General features: G+C 35.9%; 1 protein-coding gene across 1 annotated transcript in view; it reads left to right on the top strand.

Moving 5' to 3' along the window:
* The first annotated feature begins 1,697 nt into the window (after positions 1-1,697).
* The window catches only part of LOC128646919 (solute carrier organic anion transporter family member 4C1-like), a 198,307-nt gene continuing 175,723 nt past the window's right edge, over positions 1,698-24,281 (top strand). The window contains exon 1 of the mRNA XM_053699728.1: positions 1,698-1,761. Within this exon, the coding sequence (XP_053555703.1) occupies positions 1,698-1,761 (64 nt within the window). The remainder of the gene's footprint in view (positions 1,762-24,281) is intronic.

Here is a 24,281-nt window from a genome sequence, read left to right as displayed (position 1 = left end):
GGGTTAATACATTTAGTATAGTGGTGGTGACGTTGGGGGCGGCAGATTAGGGGTTAATAAATGTAGGTAGGTGGCGGTGATGTTAGGGATGGCAGAATAGGGGTTAATAATATTTAACTAATGTTTGTGAGGCGGGAGTGCGGCGGTTTAGGGGTTAATATTTTTATTATAGTGGCGGCAACGTTGGGGGCGGCAGATTAGGGGTTAATAAGTGTAGGTAGGTGGCGGCGATATTGGGGGCATCAGATTAGGGGTTCATAAGTATAATGTAGGTGGCGGCGGTATCCGGAGCGGCAGATTAGGGGTTAATAAGAATAATGTAGGTGTCGGCGATGTCAGGGGCAGCAGATTAGGGTTAATAGGTGTAAGATTAGGGGTGTTTAGACTCGGGTTTCATGTTAGGGTGTTAGGTGTAGACATAAATTTTATTTCCCCATCGGAATCAATGGTGCTGCGTTACTGAGCTTTACGCTGTTTTTTTGCCTGTGTTAGACTTTTTCTCAGCCAGCTCTCCCCGTTGATTCCTATGGGGAAATCGTGCACGAGCGCGTACGACCAGCTCACCACTGACTTAAGCAGCACTAGTATTGGAGTGCGGTAATGAGCAAAATTTTGCTCAACGCTCACTTCTTGTCTTGTAACAACGGATTTGTAAAAACCCGTAATACCAGCGCTGCAGGTAAGGGAGCGGTGAGAGAAAACTGCTCGTTAGCACCGCATAGCCTCTAATGCAAAACTCGTAATCTAGCCGTATAATAATTATTTATAATTATTATGAATTTTTTTTTAAGATTTAATAGTTAATATTTACCTAACACGCATGAAGATTACTAATTCTTCATGTGTGCTAACCCGACACCACATTAGACTCACAGTGCAAAAGTGCATTATGAATATTTTATATTCCAATGTTCTTCACATAGAAGAAAGTGTTCTTTTTATTTTTAAATATATGTTTATATATATATATATATATATATATATAATGTAAAATATATATCTATACCTATATATATATATATATATATATATATATATATATACATATAGAGATATGGACATACTGTATATAGTTATATAAAGAAATATCTATTTGAAATAAAAATTACATTGTCCTGTATGTGAAGAACATTGGAATGTGAAATATTAATAACACCTGTCAGGTCTAGCACTGTGGGTTTAATATGGTGTAGGGTTAGCGCGTGAACGATAACATTTTTTTTTTAACAGCGTGCTCCATTGAAGTCTATAGGGAGTAAAAGCTAACATGGTTGCAAAATCCGAAGTCCTTTGGTTAACATTTGTTCTGTTTCGTTTATGCACAAAAGTGTGTCTGCTGTGTGTACGTAAATAAAAATACTATTTACTAAATAATATAGATTTTGATGTAATTAGTAATAGTGTATCAAACGATTATTACAAACATCATTAAAACAAGATACACAAATCTCAGGCAAGAAAAAAGCCTTTCACTAGGCCTTGTGAGTACATACTTTTAAAACTGTATCATTTCTTCAACAATAAAAGGTTGCACAATCATGTAGAAATATTGGCTATTTGCCTCTTCACTTGAATCTAGGAAGGTTAAAAAAAGTTCATTTGACATATCTGTTTCTTTGGAAGGGAATAACATATAATTATTTACACAGGTTGCTGAATGGTGATTTTGTTTATAAATAGCCGAAAAATTTCTTATAATGGAACTGGAGCTAAAGCTGAATTTACAGAAGGGGAGAGGGGTTCAAACTGTGCCAAATGCCAGTAAGTGATGAAGAATTCACTTCTTACAGCAGACATTGACAAACTTGTATGAAGAACGCAATACAACAATACAGAACCAGACATAAATAGTTCAGGAATATAAGTAAATAAATAAGTAGGAGCTGTTGTTTCTAGTTCCATCTCAAATTTCACTCAAAATATTGTTAAACCCTATTTTACAGGTGTTTGTAACTTTGAATAGTTTGAACCACTGCACCAACCTTTATGAAATTTTGTATACAGAAAAAAAATCTTTTATTTATTTTTGGGGGAAGAGCAAACAGTGGTTGCTATTTTATAGTAGTTTATAGTTCTTTTTTATTGATTTTTAACATGCTCAGTGGAAGGAAAAAGCTAAAAAATATGTGGAAGCAAAGGTTTGTGGGAGTTGTCCCAGAAGTCTGTAAAGTCCTGTAACTTGTAACTTTGTGGAATATGCAAAACACACTACACACACACATTACACACCACACATACACTAAACACACCACACAAACATTACCCACACACACTACACACACCACATAAGCACCAAACACATGCCACATAAGCACCAAACACATGCCACATAAACTACATACAGACCAGGGGTGTAACTACAGGCATCTCAGTGGTCTCATAGTGGGTCCTGAAGTTTATAGTGCTGTTGGTACTGGGGGCCTGGTGAGGCCAGGGCTTCACCTGGCTGCTTTGCACGCCCCCTTCAAAACAGGGTTTATATTTTAAGAAAAGTTTAATAATTTGCCTCTACAATAAGTTAGCAAAGTTTCCAAGATGGCCACCATAGTTTTATTGCACAAAAAATCCCTCTTACCTTATTTTTACAGATAGATTTACAGTTGCATATCCTCTGGTGCAGACTAATCAAAGGGGAAAAAGACTCACAGGCACAGAGAAACAGTTCTTTTTATTCCTATCTTAGCTTTTGCTTATGGCCAACATCCAGAAAGGGCACTGTTGAAATGGGCCCCTCCACAGCTAGGGCCCAAGTGAGGTCTAGTTACACCCTTTACAGACACCATACAAACACTACACAAATGTACACAAACTACAGACACATTTAAAACACTGCACACAATATTACACACCACACTACATAACGTAACACATGCTACAAAAACACACTACACACAACCTGAAGACTACAGTATAGCGGATCATGTCCGCCCGCACAGTAGTAAATCGGCCCCTACATATACATGCACAATACACAAACAACTTCTGATATGTGCTCTTCACCATCAGAATGATTATAATATAAACAATAATATGTGTATATGAGGGATCATAAGCGGTACATTCACCCAACCTAACCCTATCAGACAAATAGTGCGGTGTGATGCAGAGAACACAGACACATTGACTCAATTCCATTTCTATGCAGAGAGGTAGATATACACAAATATCACAAATAAGAATAAATATATATCTCCCAATGTTCGCCACACTACGAGCTGCATACCCAATGGTGAAGAAATGATAATTCAGTGCCAGAATCCATAAGTAAGTGCTCAATTGTTTGGCAATTCCATTCGCCTCTCTCAATGCCGTGCTATGCTGTGTCTTCACTGCCTCTGCAGCACCGCTCCGTCACACCTCTTCAGTGCTCCCCACGGGAGCTGTAGCTAAAACAAAGGTTCCGGTCCGACTGGTGCAGAAAGGGATATGTACAGGGAACTTCACCTTTTTCCCTCAAGAGAACGATTATTAGATCAGCTGAATCCTCGCACACATAAGGGTTATGAAAAAAGGGTGAATGTAAATAATGTACCGCCAGTCCAATGGCTTAAAAATAAAAAGCTCCTTTATTTAGAAATACACGTAAAAGGCATACACGCCAGCAAGGTAACAAGGTCAAACGCGTTTCATAGTTGTAACTTCTTCAGTGACCTTGCTGGCGTGTATGCCTTTTACGTGTATTTCTAAATAAAGGAGCTTTTTATTTTTAAGCCATTGGACTGGCGGTACGTTATTTACATTCACCCTTTTTTCATAACCCTTATGTGTGCGAGGATTCAGCTGATCTAATAATCGTTCTCTTGAGGGAAAAAGGTGAAGTTCCCTGTACATATCCCTTTCTGCACCAGTCGGACCGGAACCTTTGTTTTAGCTACAGCTCCCGTGGGGAGCGCTGAAGAGGTGAGACGGAGCGGTGCTGCAGAGGCAGTGAAGACACAGCATAGCACGGCATTGAGAGAGGCGAATGGAATTGCCAAACAATTGAGCGCTTACTTACGGATTCTGGCACTAATATAAACAATAACACCATTTACATATTGGAAAAATATCAGATCAGATATCAGAATTGTCAACCATACGATGCAATCACGATCCATTTTCTCTATACTTTCAAAAGGTTTTCATGACTATTTTGCACTTATTAAATTCAACACCTTAAGGGACTAGATAAAGTACAAAAGGGGCCTTTTTGACATGTTTGCAAGTATTCCAAGAAAGTTTGGAATGATTCCATTATGTTGCACATGTGCAATACACTTTGAAATGGCCATAGATGACAATTTAGATGTATAAACAAACATATGATTTAGATAAATTGAACCTAAATTCATTACTATAGTATTATCCATCAAAAAAGAGAAAAAGACAGAGGGCATATATGAAGCACAGTTTATTAAAACACTACACACATCTACTTAAAAAATGCACGTACAAGAAAGAAGAATACAAACAGCTTATCTGGTTGAAAAACCCCACAAAGGCGTATTTCAATGGGCTCCTCAGCGTCCAAACACAGCTCCTTATACTTGTGCTGCCTGCAGCTAGACAGGTGGCTGTCAGGATTGGATGTTACATGAAGTTCCTGGAAAATGCACCTGAACATGGGCTGTAAAAATCATATGTGAAATTTCAGTATGCAGGATAAAAAAACTCAACACAGCAAACCTCCCCTTATGCGTTTTCGTCTGCTGACATGCAGACTTTCTCAAGGGGTCAAAAAAACAGCTGGTCCATCAGTATTATCCATCAGTAGTGGGCAAGATAGAAATTTACATATGTATATGTATTTTTTTTTTTTTTTTAAATAATTTTTTTATTGAGGTAATAAGTAATAACAATAGAACAAACAATATGTTCAGGCACGGATCAGAAATGATAAAAACACTTGTACATTTCTCATACAAAATATAAATGTAAGCTAATACATTGGTGTACTAATGAAGCAGTTGTTCTCACGATATCTAATCCGCAGTGGTGCCATATATACATATGAATAGTAGAATAATAGTTGACATGCACAATAGCACCGCTTCTATCACCATGAGGAGAAAATGTAAAACCATATATAACAAACACAGGTGACTGGAACATATATTTATGAAACCTCGATTTCTATATTATTTAACTAATGATCCCTACCTCAAGATGAGAGGTACTTTATAGACTATAATGATAGGAGGTAGAGAAATGGCTTTTGTCTGACCTCTCAGAGGTCTAAATATATGAGGGGGGGATGCAGCGGGCAAAATCTGCTCGAAATAGGGGGGGAAATGGAGGGCGGAGCCAGCCAGGAAACCGGAAAGATAAAGACTACGGGCCATCAACTTTAATAGTCAAAGGGGCTCTAATTTAGTATCAGCAAAATAGTCATACATATATATTGACCAACATACAATACCCTACATCTTAGCCAAATATTATACTAGTGTTCATATGAATATAATACCTCTTAAGCTGATTCGAGTCACTCTAATCCTCTATTTACATTGTGAATAAATTCCCAGCTAGGAGATGCAAAAGTAAGGGTAGATTCCTAAAAATAATGGTAGCAGGGAAGGATATTTATATATATATATATATATATATATATATATATTTATATATATATATATATATATATATATATGTATATATATATATATATATATATATATATATATATGTGTGGAAAGCAGAGGACTGTTACATGAACCCCTCTCCTGGGGAGATGCCAGCTATAGGCGATGTGGGAAAAAGGAGAAGGGGTATGACCCGCAGGGGTCAAATAGAGGTAATGGATGGAAAAGACGGTGCGGCATGGATATAGTGTGAGGCTTATAAGGGATGTGCCCCGTATATGAACTACCAAGACTAAACATCATATAAGCAACTTTAGATATAGGGCTAAGACATTAACATACTTGGAATAACTATAAATAATCTAAGCTTATGCAGTACAGCACTAATATGGAACTATAAGACACACGTAAACTTTGCACACCTAGAGCTCCAGTTAATTTAAGGCATATAAACAGAGACCTGTTAGTGAATAGAAATGGTTCCAGCCATTAACAGTTTCAACTTCCAGTGTATATGGGAGAGAGCATCTCCTGTAATTTGTCAATGGCAATTGGGAGAGAAAAGAAGAGGGAGAAAGTTTCTAGTCTTATGTCTCTGTCTATGGTACATGCATAAAGAGTGTTCCAAGGGGCAGCAGTTTGAGGCAAAAGGGAGTGAAACGGTGATTGTGTAAACAGTCTCTGAAAACCCTAATTATGAGCATAACATTTTTTTGTTAGAGTGTCAGGTTTATAGAGGCGCTCATTATAATAGGGCGTAGTACATCTTGGTCAAGGAGTGAACTTCTCTAACTAGACCAGGTTCACCCAACTATTGTATATAGACTATCAAGCTTTAATATAACTCCTATGTGACCCAAAATATAGTGTTGCATAGTATCTGAGATATTAAAAGATGAGCTAATTTAGGTGACTTAGATTTAATATTAGAATAATAAGGACACAGACATAGTATAAGGGCTACCCTTGTTCCCTGTAGGATTATAAAAGGCCCACCTTTAAATATGATAAGAGTCTATAGGGGCAATATGGGGAATATTAAGGTTTTTAAAGAGGCTTGGCAATCTTTATCAGCCTTGTAAGCGCATGGGCATTTGGGGTTAATAACATGTACAAGAGGTGAATGCACTCTTATTCAGGCGCTAGCCTCTAGGTGCAAGAGGGCCCACAATATCTTCATTCAATTACAAGAGGGCCCACAATATCTTCATTCAATTATAATAGCTGCAGAAAAACTCAGGCCTAATAGCTATAACTATGCAGAGTAAACTAGGAAACAATAGTCAGCCTGACTTAAGATTCACTACGCTGTCAGTAGTTCAGATTGGAAACACTTAATATACACAGAGAGAACCAGTGAGAAGGGGTATCAATAACTTATTACAGTTGCAAATAACAGACTGAAGCATGTATTTAAGGTTTTATCTGTGGATAGGTGAACTAGGGAACCTAACCACTTCTCAACTATATATAGGGCATAGCAGAATTAAAAATAAAATGAACCATAAAATCAGAAAGAGCATGTGAATATAAAACAGGGGATCTGTGCTGCTTTCAAATGGTGAGCGATATGTGAGTATACAAGGTCCAAGCTCAAATAGAACGTAAGCCTGACAGTACCAGTGGAGGTCTTAGACTGTAGATTGTAGCCAGGATCTCGTCCATAGCATGATCGATATATTTGTGACCTCACTGCTGTAATGGCGGAACATGCACTTCTCTGCAAGCTGACCTTTGGCGTTGTTGTTAAACTCTTAGACAAGGGGTATTTGAGAGGTAAAGCTTCTCCAGTCTGCTGGTTAGAGAGATTTACATTAAAGTTTCTATCCAAACTTAATTTCTGGAACCATTTGGAAGGTTTAATTAAGGTATTTGAGCAGGAGCTAACAGAACCTGCGTCTGTTCAGTTCCTCAGCTGGCTCCGCCCCCCATTTATATGTATTTAATAGACAGCTAACCTTGTGCATCTAACTTCGCTTTTTCCATGCGTCGGGTACCGTGCGTATTACAAATTTAAAGTTAAAAATGATCTCTTGCGCACTAGCCCAAAGTGCGCAAAAAAGTTGAAGTTACAATATCGTGACCATGTTAACGTTTTCTCCCGTAGACTTCAATGGAACATGCAAAGTGGGGAAAAAACTAACGCTGAACAAGTCGTGCAAACCCAATTGCATTTTCTCAAGTTGACTAACCCAATAAGAAATATTAATATTTCACATTCCAATGTTCTTCACATAGCAGAATATGTTCTATTTATTCATAACAAATATATTTTTTTATATATCTGATGTTTTTTTGGAACAATATATATCTTTACCTATACATATATATACAGTATATATGATTCTACTGTATATAGGTATAGATATATACAAATATATATAGGAATATATATTTATAAATACTTAGGACATACAGGGAGTGCAGAATTATTAGGCAAGTTGTATTTTTGAGGATTAATTTTATTATTGAACAACAACCATGTTCTCAATGAACCCAAAAAACTCATTAATATCAAAGCTGAATAGTTTTGGAAGTAGTTTTTAGTTTGTTTTTAGTTATAGCTATTTTAGGGGGATATCTGTGTGTGCAGGTGACTATTACTGTGCATAATTATTAGGCAACTTAACCAAAAACAAATATATACCCATTTCAATTATTTATTTTTACCAGTGAAACCAATATAACATCTCAACATTCACAAATATACATTTCTGACATTCAAAAACAAAACAAAAACAAATCAGTGACCAATATAGCCACCTTTCTTTGCAAGGACACTCAAAAGCCTGCCATCCATGGATTCTGTCAGTGTTTTGATCTGTTCACCATCAACATTGCGTGCAGCAGCAACCACAGCCTCCCAGACACTGTTCAGAGAGGTGTACTGTTTTCCTTCCTTGTAAATCTCACATTTGATGATGGACCACAGGTTCTCAATGGGGTTCAGATCAGGTGAACAAGGAGGCCATGTCATTAGATTTTCTTCTTTTATACCCTTTCTTGCCAGTCACGCTGTGGAGTACTTGGACGCGTGTGATGGAGCATTGTCCTGCATGAAAATCATGTTTTTCTTGAAGGATGCAGACTTCTTCCTGTACCACTGCTTGAAGAAGGTGTCTTCCACAAACTGGCAGTAGGACTGGGAGTTGAGCTTGACTCCATCCTCAACCCGAAAAGGCCCCACAAGCTCATCTTTGATGATACCAGCCCAAACCAGTACTCCACCTCCACCTTGCTGGCGTCTGAGTCGGACTGGAGCTCTCTGCCCTTTACCAATCCAGCCACGGGCCCATCCATCTGGCCCATCAAGACTCACTCTCATTTCATCAGTCCATAAAACCTTAGAAAAATCAGTCTTGAGATATTTCTTGGCCCAGTCTTGACGTTTCAGCTTGTGTGTCTTGTTCAGTGGTGGTCGTCTTTCAGCCTTTCTTACCTTGGCTATGTCTCTGAGTATTGCACACCTTGTGCTTTTGGGCACTCCAGTGATGTTGCAGCTCTGAAATATGGCCAAACTGGTGGCAAGTGGCATCTTGGCAGCTGCACGCTTGACTTTTCTCAGTTCATGGGCAGTTATTTTGCGCCTTGGTTTTTCCACACGCTTCATGCGACCCTGTTGACTATTTTGAATGAAACGCTTGATTGTTCGATGATCACGCTTCAGAAGCTTTGCAATTTTAAGAGTGCTGCATCCCTCTGCAAGATATCTCACTATTTTTGACTTTTCTGAGCCTGTCAAGTCCTTCTTTTGACCCATTTTGCCAAAGGAAAGGAAGTTGCCTAATAATTATGCACACCTGATATAGGGTGTTGATGTCATTAGACCACACCCCTTCTCATTACAGAGATGCACATCACCTAATATGCTTAATTGGTAGTAGGCTTTCGAGCCTATACAGCTTGGAGTAAGACAACATGCATAAAGAGGATGATGTGGTCAAAATACTCATTTGCCTAATAATTCTGCACTCCCTGTATTCCCCAATGTGAAGGACATTGGAATGTGAAATACTTGAACTAAAAACACAGTATAACACTTCATTTCTCTCTCTCCCTTCCTATCAACAGTGAGTTTTGCGGAATTGACTTTATTAAATGTCTTTCCGCACAGCTGGTTGGAGCAACCCGGTGGGGAATGTCGGTGGGAGTGCCGGAGTAATGGTGGGGGGGAGGTGTGGAGGGGGGGAGGGGAGAGAGAAAATTAAATTTTTTTTCTTTTTTTTTTTTTCTCTTCTTCCTTCCTGGTTGTATGATTTGGAGTTTTCAGTGGAGGTATTTATACTGAATGTAGGGATGAAGTGGGAGCTGTGTCTCCTTTAAATCACTGTTGTCATGGAAGCTGCGTCTCCATCAAATATGTCTTTTTGTGGTGATATTCATGCTTGATTCTTTCTTTTGAGTTCGTTGTAGATTTGAAAAAGAAAGGGAAGGGAAGAAAAAAAGAAAAAAAGTTTTTACTGTGCCTCTTCTTAAATTTTCGATGTTATGGGAGCTGCGTCTCCAGCATAATATTGTTTTTTGTTTTTGTTTTGTGATGCTGTTATATATTGAAAAATAAATAAATAGAAATATAAAAAAATAAAAAAAAATATTGCAGAAATAGGATTTTCCATGTTTTCATCTACTTGACTACTCCAATTCACACACACACACACACACACACACACACACATATATATATATATATATATATATATATATAAATATATATATACTATATATATATATATATATATATATATATATGTGTGTGTGTGTGTGTGTGTGTGTGTGTATTTATGTGTTTATTTGTGTATATGTCTATGAATGAATATATAAAGATGTAAATATATAAATACACATGAACACGCATTTATATTTTTTTATATACATATATATATATATATATATATACATATCTTTGAGCCTTTATAACTTTATATATTTTTTATTAGATGGTGTTATTATGAGTGTACATTTTAATGTATTTTTAATGTATTTTATGCAACTTTTTATTTGAGCCTAACAATTAAATAGATCTCTGAGGTTACACTATCCCAGTGCGTGTTAAATTCAATTGCACTTAGCAAATTTGTTGACTTTCCACTTGTAATAAGTGCACTACTTCGGACAAGCACAAACAGCTTTGATAAACCTGATATCGCTTGTACACAACTGTTAGCGCGCCACTCATAATCTGTGTCTCAGAGCAATAAATGCTGGAAAACCAAAATCATGACTGAAACATCTAGAAATGGAGTTTGGCAATCATGTTCTTAAAACTTTTTTTTTTTTTTCATAATCACATTTTCGTGATTGTATTTTAAAGTACTTTTGTCTTCTTAAACAGGATTTCTATTAGCAATCATGCCTTTGTGAATGGGATTTAACATTGTTTTATTCTGTCTTATTTATTGGAAACCAAGATCTATTGCATGGGTTTGTTGATACGTCTCAGGAGTGTCCTCCAGTAATGTTGGTGTATTTATCAGCAGCAATTGCCACTAACGTTCAATATTCAAGATATTTCTTATGGTCATAAATGAAGGTATCACTTTTTGCAAGGGTACAAGTCACAGAGTATCTCTCTTGTCCAAAGAGAGTTTTTCAGCCAGGATTAAGAGAAAGTAGGCCCAAACTGTGTGTATATCTGTTTTACAAAGTGAGTCTGTCCCTCTTTCTTGCATAGTGGGGGCTATATTCTGTTATATTATTATTATTATTATTATCAGGTATTTGTAGAGGGCCAACAGGTTTTTCCTTTAATTTAGAATCATTCCATATGAAATTATCTGGGTACGCCCTTAGCGCTCATTGGCTGTTGGTAATGCCACTTTGTAATTCAACCCCCATGGTTCAATATCTCTGGCTATAATTCTCGCACTGAACACTGGGGCAACAGGAATTGGAATGAGACATTTCATTTTTAAAATATTCTGTTTCTCAATTACAGGGATATATATATATATATATATATATATATTATATATATATATATATATATATATATATATATATATATATATATATATATTATATATATATATAAAATGTCTATTTAATACACTCATAATTCCTAACCTTAATAAAATATTTTGTCAATATATATGTGACTATTTGGCTTAACTGAGTACGTATATTTTAAGACTAAGCATGAGTATATTGATTTAGTATGTATTCTTGAGCCTAAACATGGGTACACTTAGAAAATATTCCATACGTACCTGCACTTACAATTCTGTAGTAATCAATTAGATAGATATTTTTGTATCTGATCTTATTCCATTTACTACAAATATTGCATCTGTGGATATCACTTTAATATTGAGTGCATTAAACTATTTGACTATTTGATACAATTCATAGCACAAACTACACAGGCATTGTCCATTTCAGAATATGGAACCTTTTATACATCCTAAATATCATTTGTAAATCATTTAAATATCCTACACTTCATTTCACTTCATACTTAACACAGTATGTAACGTGATGTATCTCTTAGACATATATTATATAAACATTGGACACATTTCCCAAACTCACAAATATTATTTATACATAATACTGAGTATTTTAAATAGATCTGAAAATTATACAATTAATTTCAAATGAACTTTAAGTCCCAGTATTATTACATTTGCTAGTGTCCCTTTCAGAAAGCATGTAAGGGTTCATGAATTCAAAGGGAATTCTTTTTCCCAGCATTTGCCTGTGTTGAATCAATTACCCTCCTGAGAATTTGCTAGCTTCAAATACTGACCACTGTAGACTTCTAGGCTGCGATCCACAGGGGGCATCTCTAGGTAACACGTTTATCTTGTCAATTTAAATTAGATTTTAACCTGATATAGATCATAGAACACAAGCTCCTTTGAAGTTTATACCTTCTAGTTGGGAAACAAAATGTTCTCTTTTTTTTAGTTTTGGGACATCCTGTCTGCAATATGTATTTGAGAATAGAGAGGGGTCTGGGTTGAAAGGTCTGATTTCAGGTCCTTAATGATACTTACAGTACAGAAATTTCATATATAGATGAATTAATCAACATGATATCTATGCACATAGCTTATAATGATATCTCACCTTTTGCATGACTGGTTTCCATAGAAAACAGAAATCTCGATTTACAATAACCTAGTGTCAACATCTTCTTACATAATATAAATTTCGAAAGCGCAGACCTTGCTCTCTACCGAATTTAAACTTTTGTTTTGAGAAAACTCAATGTTTTCACAATTTACAGTATGAAAACTTTTAAAATCCCAACTTAGAAGATGATATACATTGTGGCCACTTTCTACTTATTGAAAAACATTTCCTGCAGACTTCTTCTTGATTTTAGAAGAAATTCTTAGCAAATAGGAAAACTTTTTGAAAAGTTTACAAAAATAATTTGACAAACATGCCTAGTATACCCATCATGCCCATATACAAATGAAATTCAAATGGTTTAACACTAATGAGAAATACCACTCTATCCAATTGCAAAAACACAAAAACATGGACAACTTTAACCCTATTTTGTTCTTTGGTGATGAGAAAGTCCTTATTGTTGTCGTCATTGCCATTATAGGAAAATTGAGATAAAATATTGTGGGTATTATCAACCTTGACTATGTCAGAAAGATTCTGATAGTTTTTTTTCTGATATAAAATGGGAATTTTGGAAATATTGGAATTGACCCCTTTATTAAGAAAGTTTTTTTGACATTGAATAAATATATCTATATATCTACAGTATATCTATGTGTGTGTGTGTGTATATATATATATATATAGATATATATATTTATATATATATTTATTTATATATAATATGATCTTTTTATGGGGTTTGCGTTACTAATAGCATGCTCTTGCCATTATTTCCAGTGACCAGAAGGGAGGAGGGAGGGTATAATAGTGAGGTCCCATCTTTTGCGACAGGGCCAGCGCTTTTACAAACAAAGAAACCCTAAACAACTGATGATTTACATGGTACGTCACATTCATTAAGGGGTTAAAAAATAAAAATAACAATATGTTCTGTAAGTCCCTGTAACAATTGATAAAAATTTGCATTTATTTGGAAGCACAAAGAAACACACACAATTGTCACACAATTGTCTTTACCCTATATATACACAACATACATTTTATTTACGCGTTTTGTTGTATAATTCTCACATCATGATATTTACATAAAATCTGCTTAAACCCCCCCCCCAATATATACAGTAATTTGTATGAGTTTCTCACTAAAACAATACCTATAATACACTAGGACTGAAATGTGAGCAGCACCTAAAACTCCAAAACAGCTCAGCACTGGAGCTCAGCAGTTAAAAGAATAATTGATTAACATGTTTTCAATTTATACTATTTAATACTTTTAATAATATCAAATTGTTAATACAATTTGAAAAATGCAGACAGAGAGTACTGGAAAGACATTTTAATTTGATCACAAGTAAAATGAAGGTGGGAAAAACAAACAAGTAATTTCCTCTTCACGGTCAGTGTATCAAATCTTATCTTTGCTTTCCATCTGTCCTAAGAGCTGGAGACACTAACTACAGAGCAAAAGATCAGCCCACGTGTAATAAATAAGGTTTTCATTCATTTTCTATTATAAACATTGCAGGGTTTAGAATACTTTATTAATGATTCATGTTTGTTGCTGTCAGAGAAATTGCAAAATATTAATAATAAAACACACTTTATAATATCAAATAATGGAATTTTAATAATAGATCAAATCTGTATACAAAATAACAATATTATAGTGTTCTATTTTTAGGGCTAGATTACCAGTAGAGCGCAATCATTTGTGCCAGAGCGATAAAAGGTATATCGCGAGGATTTGCGCTCATTGGCCTACTGCTCATATTACAAGGTGAGCGTTAACATAATCGCGTTAGCGCAATTGAAATTTAAGCTAGAATCATTCCCGCAATCTCAGAGCTGTAGTTAACTGTTTCAAGAAATTAAAAAGTTGCACAAAACACATAAAAAATACATTACAAAGTGCAGTTACACTCATAATAGCACTGTCAAATAAAAATTATTTGAAAAAAAATATTTCACAACGGCTCAAAGATAGGAGATCTCGGCAAAGATGGCAAAGGACTTTAACATAGAGATACATACAGTATATATACATTTCTAATGAAATATATATATATTTATAAATATATATATTTATGTATTTATATGTGTATATAAATATTTACATATTTATATATATATATATATATATATATATATATATATATATATATATATACATATAAACACATAAATATATATGTACACATATATAGACATATATAGAAGTGCATTGGAGCCCTTTGCCATTAAGTAGATCAAAACATTTAAAAAAACAAAACATGTATTTATGCAATATTCATTTTTAATAAAGGTTTTAACTATGTATTTACTGTAAATATTTCATTCCAATGTTCTGCACATAGCATAGTATAATTTATTCTCCTGTTTATGTTAACACAGCTTTATCAAAACTAATACTTAAGTGTGACAAAATAAAGCCATTTGTTATCAATTTACTAGACTCCAGCAGGTAATATAGATCACTGGCAACCTTCAACTTGTAATACTGACAAGTCTTAAAGAATCTTACCAGATCAGAGAGCTTTAGAGAATTGGGCCATATGTCTCAGTTTCAGGAGCTCATTCTGCATTTAAGTCTAAATCTATGGATTTTGATTGGCTCAACTCACAACTGAGGTGGCCAGGCAGATTTGTAACCTCACACCAGTGTGCTAAACTGCAGATTGCATGGAATAATGCAAGCAAATAGTAACTGGTTTCCAATCAAAATTCAATTTAGTGCGAACAAAATGTTTGCTGTAATATTAAAGTATCCTGAAGTGTTTTTCCAACTTTTCTGCCATCGAATTTGAAAGTGATTGTTAGTAAACCACTAGCAAAAGGAAGCATTAAAGCATATTGATACATTGTTTAACGCAATATAGAACCCGGCTTGCAATTTAATTTTCAGCTAGCACAACAGTAAGCAAAGAGGTTGCACCTACCTGTAAATCTTTTAAAGTGCCAGCATATAGTAATAATATTACTTATTCATGCAACAATTTTCACAAATATTAACAGGCATTATTCCCTGAATCATTTCAGTCTGAATAATTTATAAATATAGTCCAGGACATAATCACCTGGTAGTTAAAGTCAGCATAAGAGTAATTATGAGAGGTTAGACCTGTTAGGTTGCTTCAAGTGTCATCCTTATAAAATACTGGGTAATCCAACAGCACATATCTATTTCTAATTATATATAATAACACCCTGAGTCTCAGTGAGTCTACCTGAAGGCACCTGATCTTTCCAGGAACCTTCTCTATAATGGGCTCTAGGAGTTTCCAATAAGAGACACCGTTCATTTTTATGCATCCCTAGTGCTTAGGGTTTCCACCTTTCTTGGAAGAAAATACCGCCCATGCTCATTAACATAAATTTGAATAAATAATTAAACAGCATAACTCAAAAACTAAAGCTGATAGGACTGATTTTAAATGCTCTTTTGTTAATAACTAGTATTCATGACACTCAGAAGAAGTATCACTTTGACAGGGGCTTTCATTCAATATTTTATTTATTTTCTATATTGACATGAACTGTAAAAATACCGGCCGTGTCGGTAAAATACCGGCTGGGTGGCAACCCTACTAGTGCTGCATGAAAGTCTGGTAGAGTTACATAGTCCATCTATGTTTTATTTGAATTAGATGCTCAAGGGTCTATTGTGGTCCCTGAAGCTTCCGAGAAGGCTATATTGTCTACCCCTGTGCCTCCTTTCTTTAATGCATCTAATGAAGTCCTTGGTGGTCTAGTGGGATGAATTGTAATGAATGTAATCAGTAATTTGACGTTAGATATAGTGCCATTTTAGTACAAGTTATGTTTCTGTGCAAGCAAATAATTAACAGACTGGTATATAACTGGCAGTAAAATCAACTGGAAATTAGTTTGAATTATCAAAATTTAAAAGTCAGTCGCAAATAGGCCAAATTAAAATAGTAATTAAGTTTTAGTAATAATATGTAATTAATAGATGATACAGTGTAGGAGTCCAGGATTGTGAAATCCTGTGCAAACAAAAAGTTTTTGAACCCTTTGGAATTACCTGAATCACCTCATTGATTACTTATAAAATGTGGTCTGATCTTCATCTGAGTTATAGAGATTATAGACAAACACAATCTGACTAAAGTAATAACACAAAGACAGTTTTACTTATTGAAGATATTGAGTAATAATATACAGTGCAGGCTGGAAAAAGTAAGTGAATCTTTTTATTAATGATTTCTCCAAGAGGTATTTGGAGTCAGGTTCTTCCTTTAAGGAGATAAGATTCGAAGTGTGGGTTGCACAGGTGCCATGCCCTTTAAATAAAGGTACATAAAGCATGGTTAGTGATAAATCTGTTATTCTTAAGAAAGATTGGTTAGGGTAAACCATGCCTCGATCTTAAGAACTTTCAATGGACCTTAGAAGGCATATTATAGAGATGCATGAAGCTGGAAAAAGTTACAAAAGCATTGCTGAACATCCAATCACATCATTGATTACTTATAAAATGTGGTCTGATCTTCATCTAAGTTATATAGATTATAGACAAACACAATCTGACTAAAGTAATAACACAAAAACAGTTTTACTTATTGAAGATATTGAGTAATTATATACAGTGCAGGCTGGGAAAAGTAAGTGAATCTTGTTCATGGAAGGACACCACAATGGAAACCACTGCTGATGAAAGAAAACATTTTGGCGTGTCTTAGACTGTAGACAGATGAGATAAAAGTTCAACTTTTAGGCAAAAAAGCACAATGTTATGTGTAGAGTGAAAACAGCACTGCAAACCAACACCAAAACCTCATCCCAACTGTGAAACATGGTGAAGGGAACATCATGGTTTAGGGCTGCTTTGCAGCCTCAGAGCCTGGATGCCTTGCAATTATTGATTGCACAATTAATTTAAAAGTGTATCAAGACATTTTACAGGTGAATGACCCAAAGCCCACAAGTAAATTAGCTAAAGAATGGCTGAAATACGAAGATTTAAATTTTGGAATGGCAAAGTCATAGAGGGATATTTATCAAGCCGTCAACCACAAATACGCTGGAATTCCGCCGCGAAATTGTGGCAAGCTTGATTCGACCCATTTATCAAAGCCTACAGACCGGCAAAAGTTAAAATCTGTGACGTAACATACGATCCGCCAGTCTCAATCCGACACAGATCAATGCTTACGTCATTACAGATGTTCCGAATACAAATTCGGCACTATCTGACAAATTTCTAACAGGTACACTGAAAGAATTACACCTATTCTAATAGCCCTATCAAAATAAAAAAGCCCCCCCAAAATAAAAAAACCCCTAGCCTACTATAAACTACCAATGACCCTTAAAAAGGCCTTTTGCGGGGCATTGCCCCAAAGAAATCAGTTCTTTTACCTGTAAAAAAACACCCCCCCCAACAGTAAAACCCACCACCCACACAACCAAACCCCCAAATAAAAACCAATCTAAAAACCTAAGCTCCCCATTGCCCTGAAAAGGGCATTTGTATGGGCATTTCCCTTAAAAGGGCATTTAGCTATTTTACTGCCCAAAGTCCCTAAGCTAAAAATAAAACCCACCCAATAAACCCTTATAAAACCTAACACTAACCACCTACGATCCACTTACAGTTTTCGAAGACCAGACATCCATCCTCATCCAAGCGGCAGAAGTCCTCAGCGAAGCCGGCAGAAGTCTTCATCCAAGTGGGCCAAAGTCTTCATCCAAGTGGGCAGAAGTCTTCATACAGACAGCATCTTCTATCTTCATCCATCCGGCATGGAGTGGCTCCATCTTCAAGACATCCAACGCGGAGCATCCTCTTCTTACGATGTCTCTTGAAGAATGAAGTTTCCCTTTAAATGATGTCATCCAAGATGGCATCCCTTACATTCCGATTGGCTGATAGAATTCTATTAGTCAATAGGAATTAAGGGGAAAAAAATCCAATAAGATTGAGCTTGCATTCTATTGGCTGATTGGAATAGCTAATAGGATGAAAGCTCAATCCTATTGGCTGATTGTAACAGCCAATAGGATTTCCCCCCTTAATTCCTATTGGCTGATAGAATTCTATCAGCCAATTGCAATGTAAGGGACGCCATCTTGGATGATGTCATTTAAAGGGAAACTTCATTCTTCAAGAGACGTCATAAGAAGAGGATGCTCCGCGCCAGATGTCTTGAAGATGGAGCCGCTAAGCGCCGGATGGATGAAGATAGAAGATGCCGTCTGGATGAAGACTTCTGTCCGCTTGGATGAAGACTGCGGCCCACTATGGATGAAGACTTCTGCCGGCTTTGCTGAGGACTTCCACCGCTTGGATGAGGATAGATGTCCGGTCTTCGAAAACTGTAAGTGGATTGTCAGTGGTTAGTGTTAGTTTTTTTTTAAGGGTTTATTGGGTGGGTTCTAATTTTAGGTTAGGGAATTTGGGTAGTAAAAGAGCTAAATGCCCTTTTAAGGTCAATGCCCATACAAATGCCCTTTTCAGGGCAAGGGGAGCTTAGGTTTTTTAGACAGGTTTTTATTTGGGGGGTTTGGTTGTGTGGGTGGTGGGTTTTACTGTTGGGGGGTGTTTGTATTTTTTTTTACAGGTAAAAGAGCTTATTTCTTTGGGGCAATGCCCCGCAAAAGGCCCTTTTAAGGGCCATTGGTAGTTTATTGTAGGCTAGGGTTTTTTTTATTGGGGGGGGGCATTTTTATTTTGATAGGGCTATTAGATTAGGTGTAATTCTTTTTTATTTTTGATACTGTGTTTTTTTATTTTTTGTAACTTAATTGTTATTTTTGTGTAACTTAGTAATTTTTAATTGTAGATTTAAATAATTTCAGTAGGGTTAGGTTTTTAAATATGTAATATAGTTATTTTAATTGTTAATTTAATGTAGTTTTAGTATAATAGTTAGGGTAGGTTAATTAATAGTTTAATGTAATTTTAGGATAATAGGGTAGGTTAATTAATAGTTTAATATAGTTTATTTTAATTCTAAAGGTAAGTTTAAATTTATTATAAGATAGGGATGAAGTAAAGTTAGCAGGTTCTTAGGTTTAGGGGTTAATAGCTTAATTTAGTTTATGGCGATGTGGGGGGCTGGCGGTTTAGGGGTTAATAGGTTTAGTAAGTGGTAGTGAAGTGGGAGGCCAGGGGTTTAGGGGTTAATACATTTATTTAGTTGCGGAGGGGTCCGGGAGCGGCGGGATAGGGGTTAATAACTTTATAAAAGTTGCGGCGGGGTCTGGGAGCGACGGGATAGGGGTTAATAGCTTTATTAAAGTTGCGGTGGGGTCCGGGAGCGGCAGGATAGGGGTTAATAGCTTTATTAAAGTTGTGGTGGGGTCCGGGAGTGGCGGGATAGGGGTTAATACTTTTATTTAGTTGCGGCGGGGTCTGGGAGTGGCGGGATAGGGGTTAATACTTTTATTTAGTTGCGGCGGGGTCCGGGAGCGGCGGGATAGGGGTTAAACATTTTAGTATAGTGGCGGTGTTTAGTGACAGGATATAAATAAAGTTGGGAAAAAGCCGAATAGCAGCGAGATCGATGACTGTTAGTTAACAACAGTCCGCTGCTCATCGCCCCCCACTTGGTGCGTGGCTTTTTGACAGCTTTTTTAGAAATAAGGAGAGCGTATTCAGGTCCCCGGCCACGATGTTAGGCGATGTTAGGCGAGCGTATTGGTGCTGTCGAATGCAGCATAGTTGACGGCTTGATCATTCGGCCTCAATGTCTTGATCTTAAACCAATTGAGGTGCTGTGGCTATCCTGAAGAAGGCTGTACAATCAAGACAACCCAGAAATATTGATGAACTGAAACAGGTTTGCAGGGAGAACTAGTCCAAAATCCATCCTCAAAGTTGTACAAGCAGCTATAGGAAATATTTGGTGGATCTTGTTTCTGCTGAAAAATTATCTACAAGTTACTAAATTCAAGGGTTTCGTCTTTTTTACAATGATCCAGTAATATCACAATAGAATGCTTATTTATATAACACGTTATCAATATTATGTGCATAGTCAAACATCTATGATGGGGGAAAGAGACAGTGATATGGTGATACTGATGAGCAGTTCCAAAGAGTCTAAGATATTTTGAGCAACAAGCCCAGAACAGTTTTTTTTTAGTGTTCTTAGTCGTTATCAGTAAGCAGCTCAAAGACCGAGAATCCTGTGATGTCCTATCTGTAACCCAATTAGAAGGTTCCAATAAGAATTAAAACATCTTTAAGATGATGGCATTATTGAATGTTTTGATAAAGCTGCATTTGATTACCTTTTTGCTCAGCACCCTAGGAATTCCATCTTTCACCATTTACCAAACATGCACGAAGGGTTAGAAGCCTCATGTATAGTTTTTCTCTTTGAACCACTTAGTGAATGGTTGGATACTGTCCTGCAACCTCTAGTAATAAATCCTCCAACCTACTTAAGGGACACTACACATGGTTTAAGAATATTTAGGGATAGATTACAAGTGGAACGCTATTTAACTCTGTCGCTCATGTTTTAACTCCGTTAGAAATAAGCTTTTTGCACACATCAGGTAGTGCTCATATTGCAAAGCGAAACTGAATATCTATCATATATATGTCTTTATATGTATACATATGTATTTATGTGTTTATATGTGTATATACAGTATATCTGTAAATACACATATACACATATAAATACATATGTACACACTCATACACACACACATATATATATATATATATATATATATATATATATATATATATGAAACAAAAAGAGGGGGAGGAGCAAACAAAACAAGGACATCCACCTGGTGTATTATGTCAATGTTTAAGCAAAAACAGAGAAAAGAAAGAGTACACTAACATGTAAAATCCTCAAACATATGAGGTATCAGATTTTCCCCTAATCTGCCTTCTTTTAAACGCTCCCTAAAGATATTTCTGAATATGCAGAATTTACAAAGGCGCAATTCACTATTACAAAGCTGACAATGGCCTCGCTTCCATTGAGTTGTAATTCAGTTTGCGTGCACTCGCAAACCGTTAAATATGCTGTCGAAAGCAATATCGTTTAACGACTGTTTCCAATGGCACGTTATACCTCAATATCGGCAGCCGGACTTCGGCTGCCGAAAAGATCTTCGCATCCCATAGAAAGTAATAGAAGCCGTTAATCGATAAATTATTCCAATGAAAGCGCTAACCGTTAATACACTGTCGGAGGCTGTCGATACATTGAGAAATATTACCCCCAGCTCAACTAGGTGTAAAAGAGGATAATTGTGCTTTTTGAGACCTATTTTCTATTGAAATTATAAAACTTGCAAATAATGCAAGTGTTTTAATGTAAAAATAAATTGTTATAAGTAATATTTATTGTTGTCTCATGAATAGAAATAGTTAAACTTATATTCTAATAGAAAATTTAAATATAATAATATATGCAAGAACATATCTACAGAATGCAAACTAGACCTATGCCTAGGGCAGCAATACATATTACTTATATTTATGAAGTGGAAAATATAATTATATTAAAAAATAATATTTGATTATTAAAAATATGGATAAGTGTATCTTTATTTGTCTTGAGAGGCGATCTCAGGTAAGAAGCACGGACATTAAACGTAAATTCTATAGCGTAAGGTCGGGTTACCTTAGCAACTAATTGATTTTCAAGAAATCCGACGTCAGATGGAAGCGTTAACACAACGTTAACTTACAGCTACACGAAAAGAGTGAATGCGCGCAACACGCTAATCTTTTCAATGGAAACCTGGTACTAAAATGGAGCCGTAAATTACTTTTAGCTGTCGTCCGCTTCGGTAGCTTACGGCTCCATTTTTAACGACTCAATGGAAGCGAGGCCAATGTTGTTACAAATTTCTTATTTTAATGGTGTTACTTTTTAAAAGTTGCCTTTTTTACACATTAGAGCTGACTATTTTCTAAAGTGAGTTGATATTTTATTTTAATAAGTTAGTTTTATAATTCTTTTAATACATTTTTATTAAGCTGGCATTCTGCACATTGAAACTTATTCTGTGCAGTGAGTGGTTAAGATATAAACTGTGATTTCAATTGAACTGATCTTGCCACTGGCCGATCTGGTACCAATCTCTAAATTTGGCCATTTTCTAACTGTCATGTTGCAGCAAGTTATTTTAGAAAAATATTAAAATCTAGTATTACAAATATAGTACAATCTAGTTTTAAATATATATTCTCGGTATTTTAGATTATGTTGCTGTTAACAGACAGTTCACATCTCCACTTCACCTCCATTTCAAAAAATATTTTCCATTTTAGTCACTCAGGAGGTACAATACTACAATATTTAAAGGGATAGTCTAGTCAAAATTATATTTCCATGATTCAGATAGGGCATGAAATTTTAAACAACTTTACAATTTACTTTTAGCATCACATTTGCTTTGCTCTCATAGGCCTAGATTTGGAGTTTGGCGGTAGAAGGGCTGTTAACGCTCCGCGGGCTTTTTTCTGGCCGCACCATAAATTTAACTCTGGTATCGAGAGTTCAAACAAATGCTGCGTTAGGCTCCAAAAAAGGAGCGTAGAGCATTTTTACCGCAAATGCAACTCTCGATACCAGAGTTGCTTACGGACGCGGTCAGCCTCAAAAACGTGCTCGTGCACGATTCTCCCATAGGAAACAATGGGGCTGTTTGAGCTGAAAAAAAACCTAACACCTGCAAAAAAGCAGCGTTCAGCTCCTAACGCAGCCCCATTGTTTCCTATGGGGAAACACTTCCTACGTCTGCACCTAACACTCTAACATGTACCCCGAGTCTAAACACCCCTAACCTTACACTTATTAACCCCTAATCTGCCGCCCCCGCTATCGCTGACCCCTGCATATTATTATTAACCCCTAATCTGCCGCTCCGTACACCGCCGCAACCTACGTTATCCCTATGTACCCCTAATCTGCTGCCCCTAACACCACCGACCCCTAGATTATATTTATTAACCCCTAATCTGCCCCCCACAACGTCGCCGACACCTGCCTACACTTATTAACCCCTAATCTGCCGAGCGGACCTGAGCGCTACTATAATAAAGTTATTAACCCCTAATCCGCCTCACTAACCCTATCATAAATAGTATTAACCCCTAATCTGCCCTCCCTAACATCGCCGACACCTAACTTCAATTATTAACCACTAATCTGACGACCGGAGCTCACCGCTACTATAATAAATGGATTAACCCCTAAAGCTAAGTGTAACCCTAACACTAACACCCCCCTAACTTAAATATAATTTACATCTAACGAAATAAATTAACTCTTATTAAATTAATTATTCCTATTTAAAGCTAAATACTTACCTGTAAAATACATCCTAATATAGCTACAATATAAATTATAATTATATTGTAGCTATTTTAGGATTAATATTTATTTTACAGGCAACTTGGTAATTACTTTAACCAGGTACAATAGCTATTTAATAGTTACCTAGTTAAAATAATAACAAATTTACCTGTAAAATAAATCCTAGCCTAAGATATAATTAAACCTAACACTACCCTATCAATAAATTAATTAAATAAACTACCTACAATTACCTACAATTAACCTAACACTACACTATCAATAAATTAATTAAACACAATTCCTACAAATAAATACAATTAAATAAACTAGCTAAAGTACA

Source organism: Bombina bombina, chromosome 2 (assembly GCF_027579735.1).
Source record: "Bombina bombina isolate aBomBom1 chromosome 2, aBomBom1.pri, whole genome shotgun sequence".
Lineage (NCBI taxonomy): Eukaryota > Metazoa > Chordata > Amphibia > Anura > Bombinatoridae > Bombina > Bombina bombina.
Note: the sequence above shows the minus strand (reverse complement) of the source record. Positions and strands in the feature narration are given on the sequence as shown.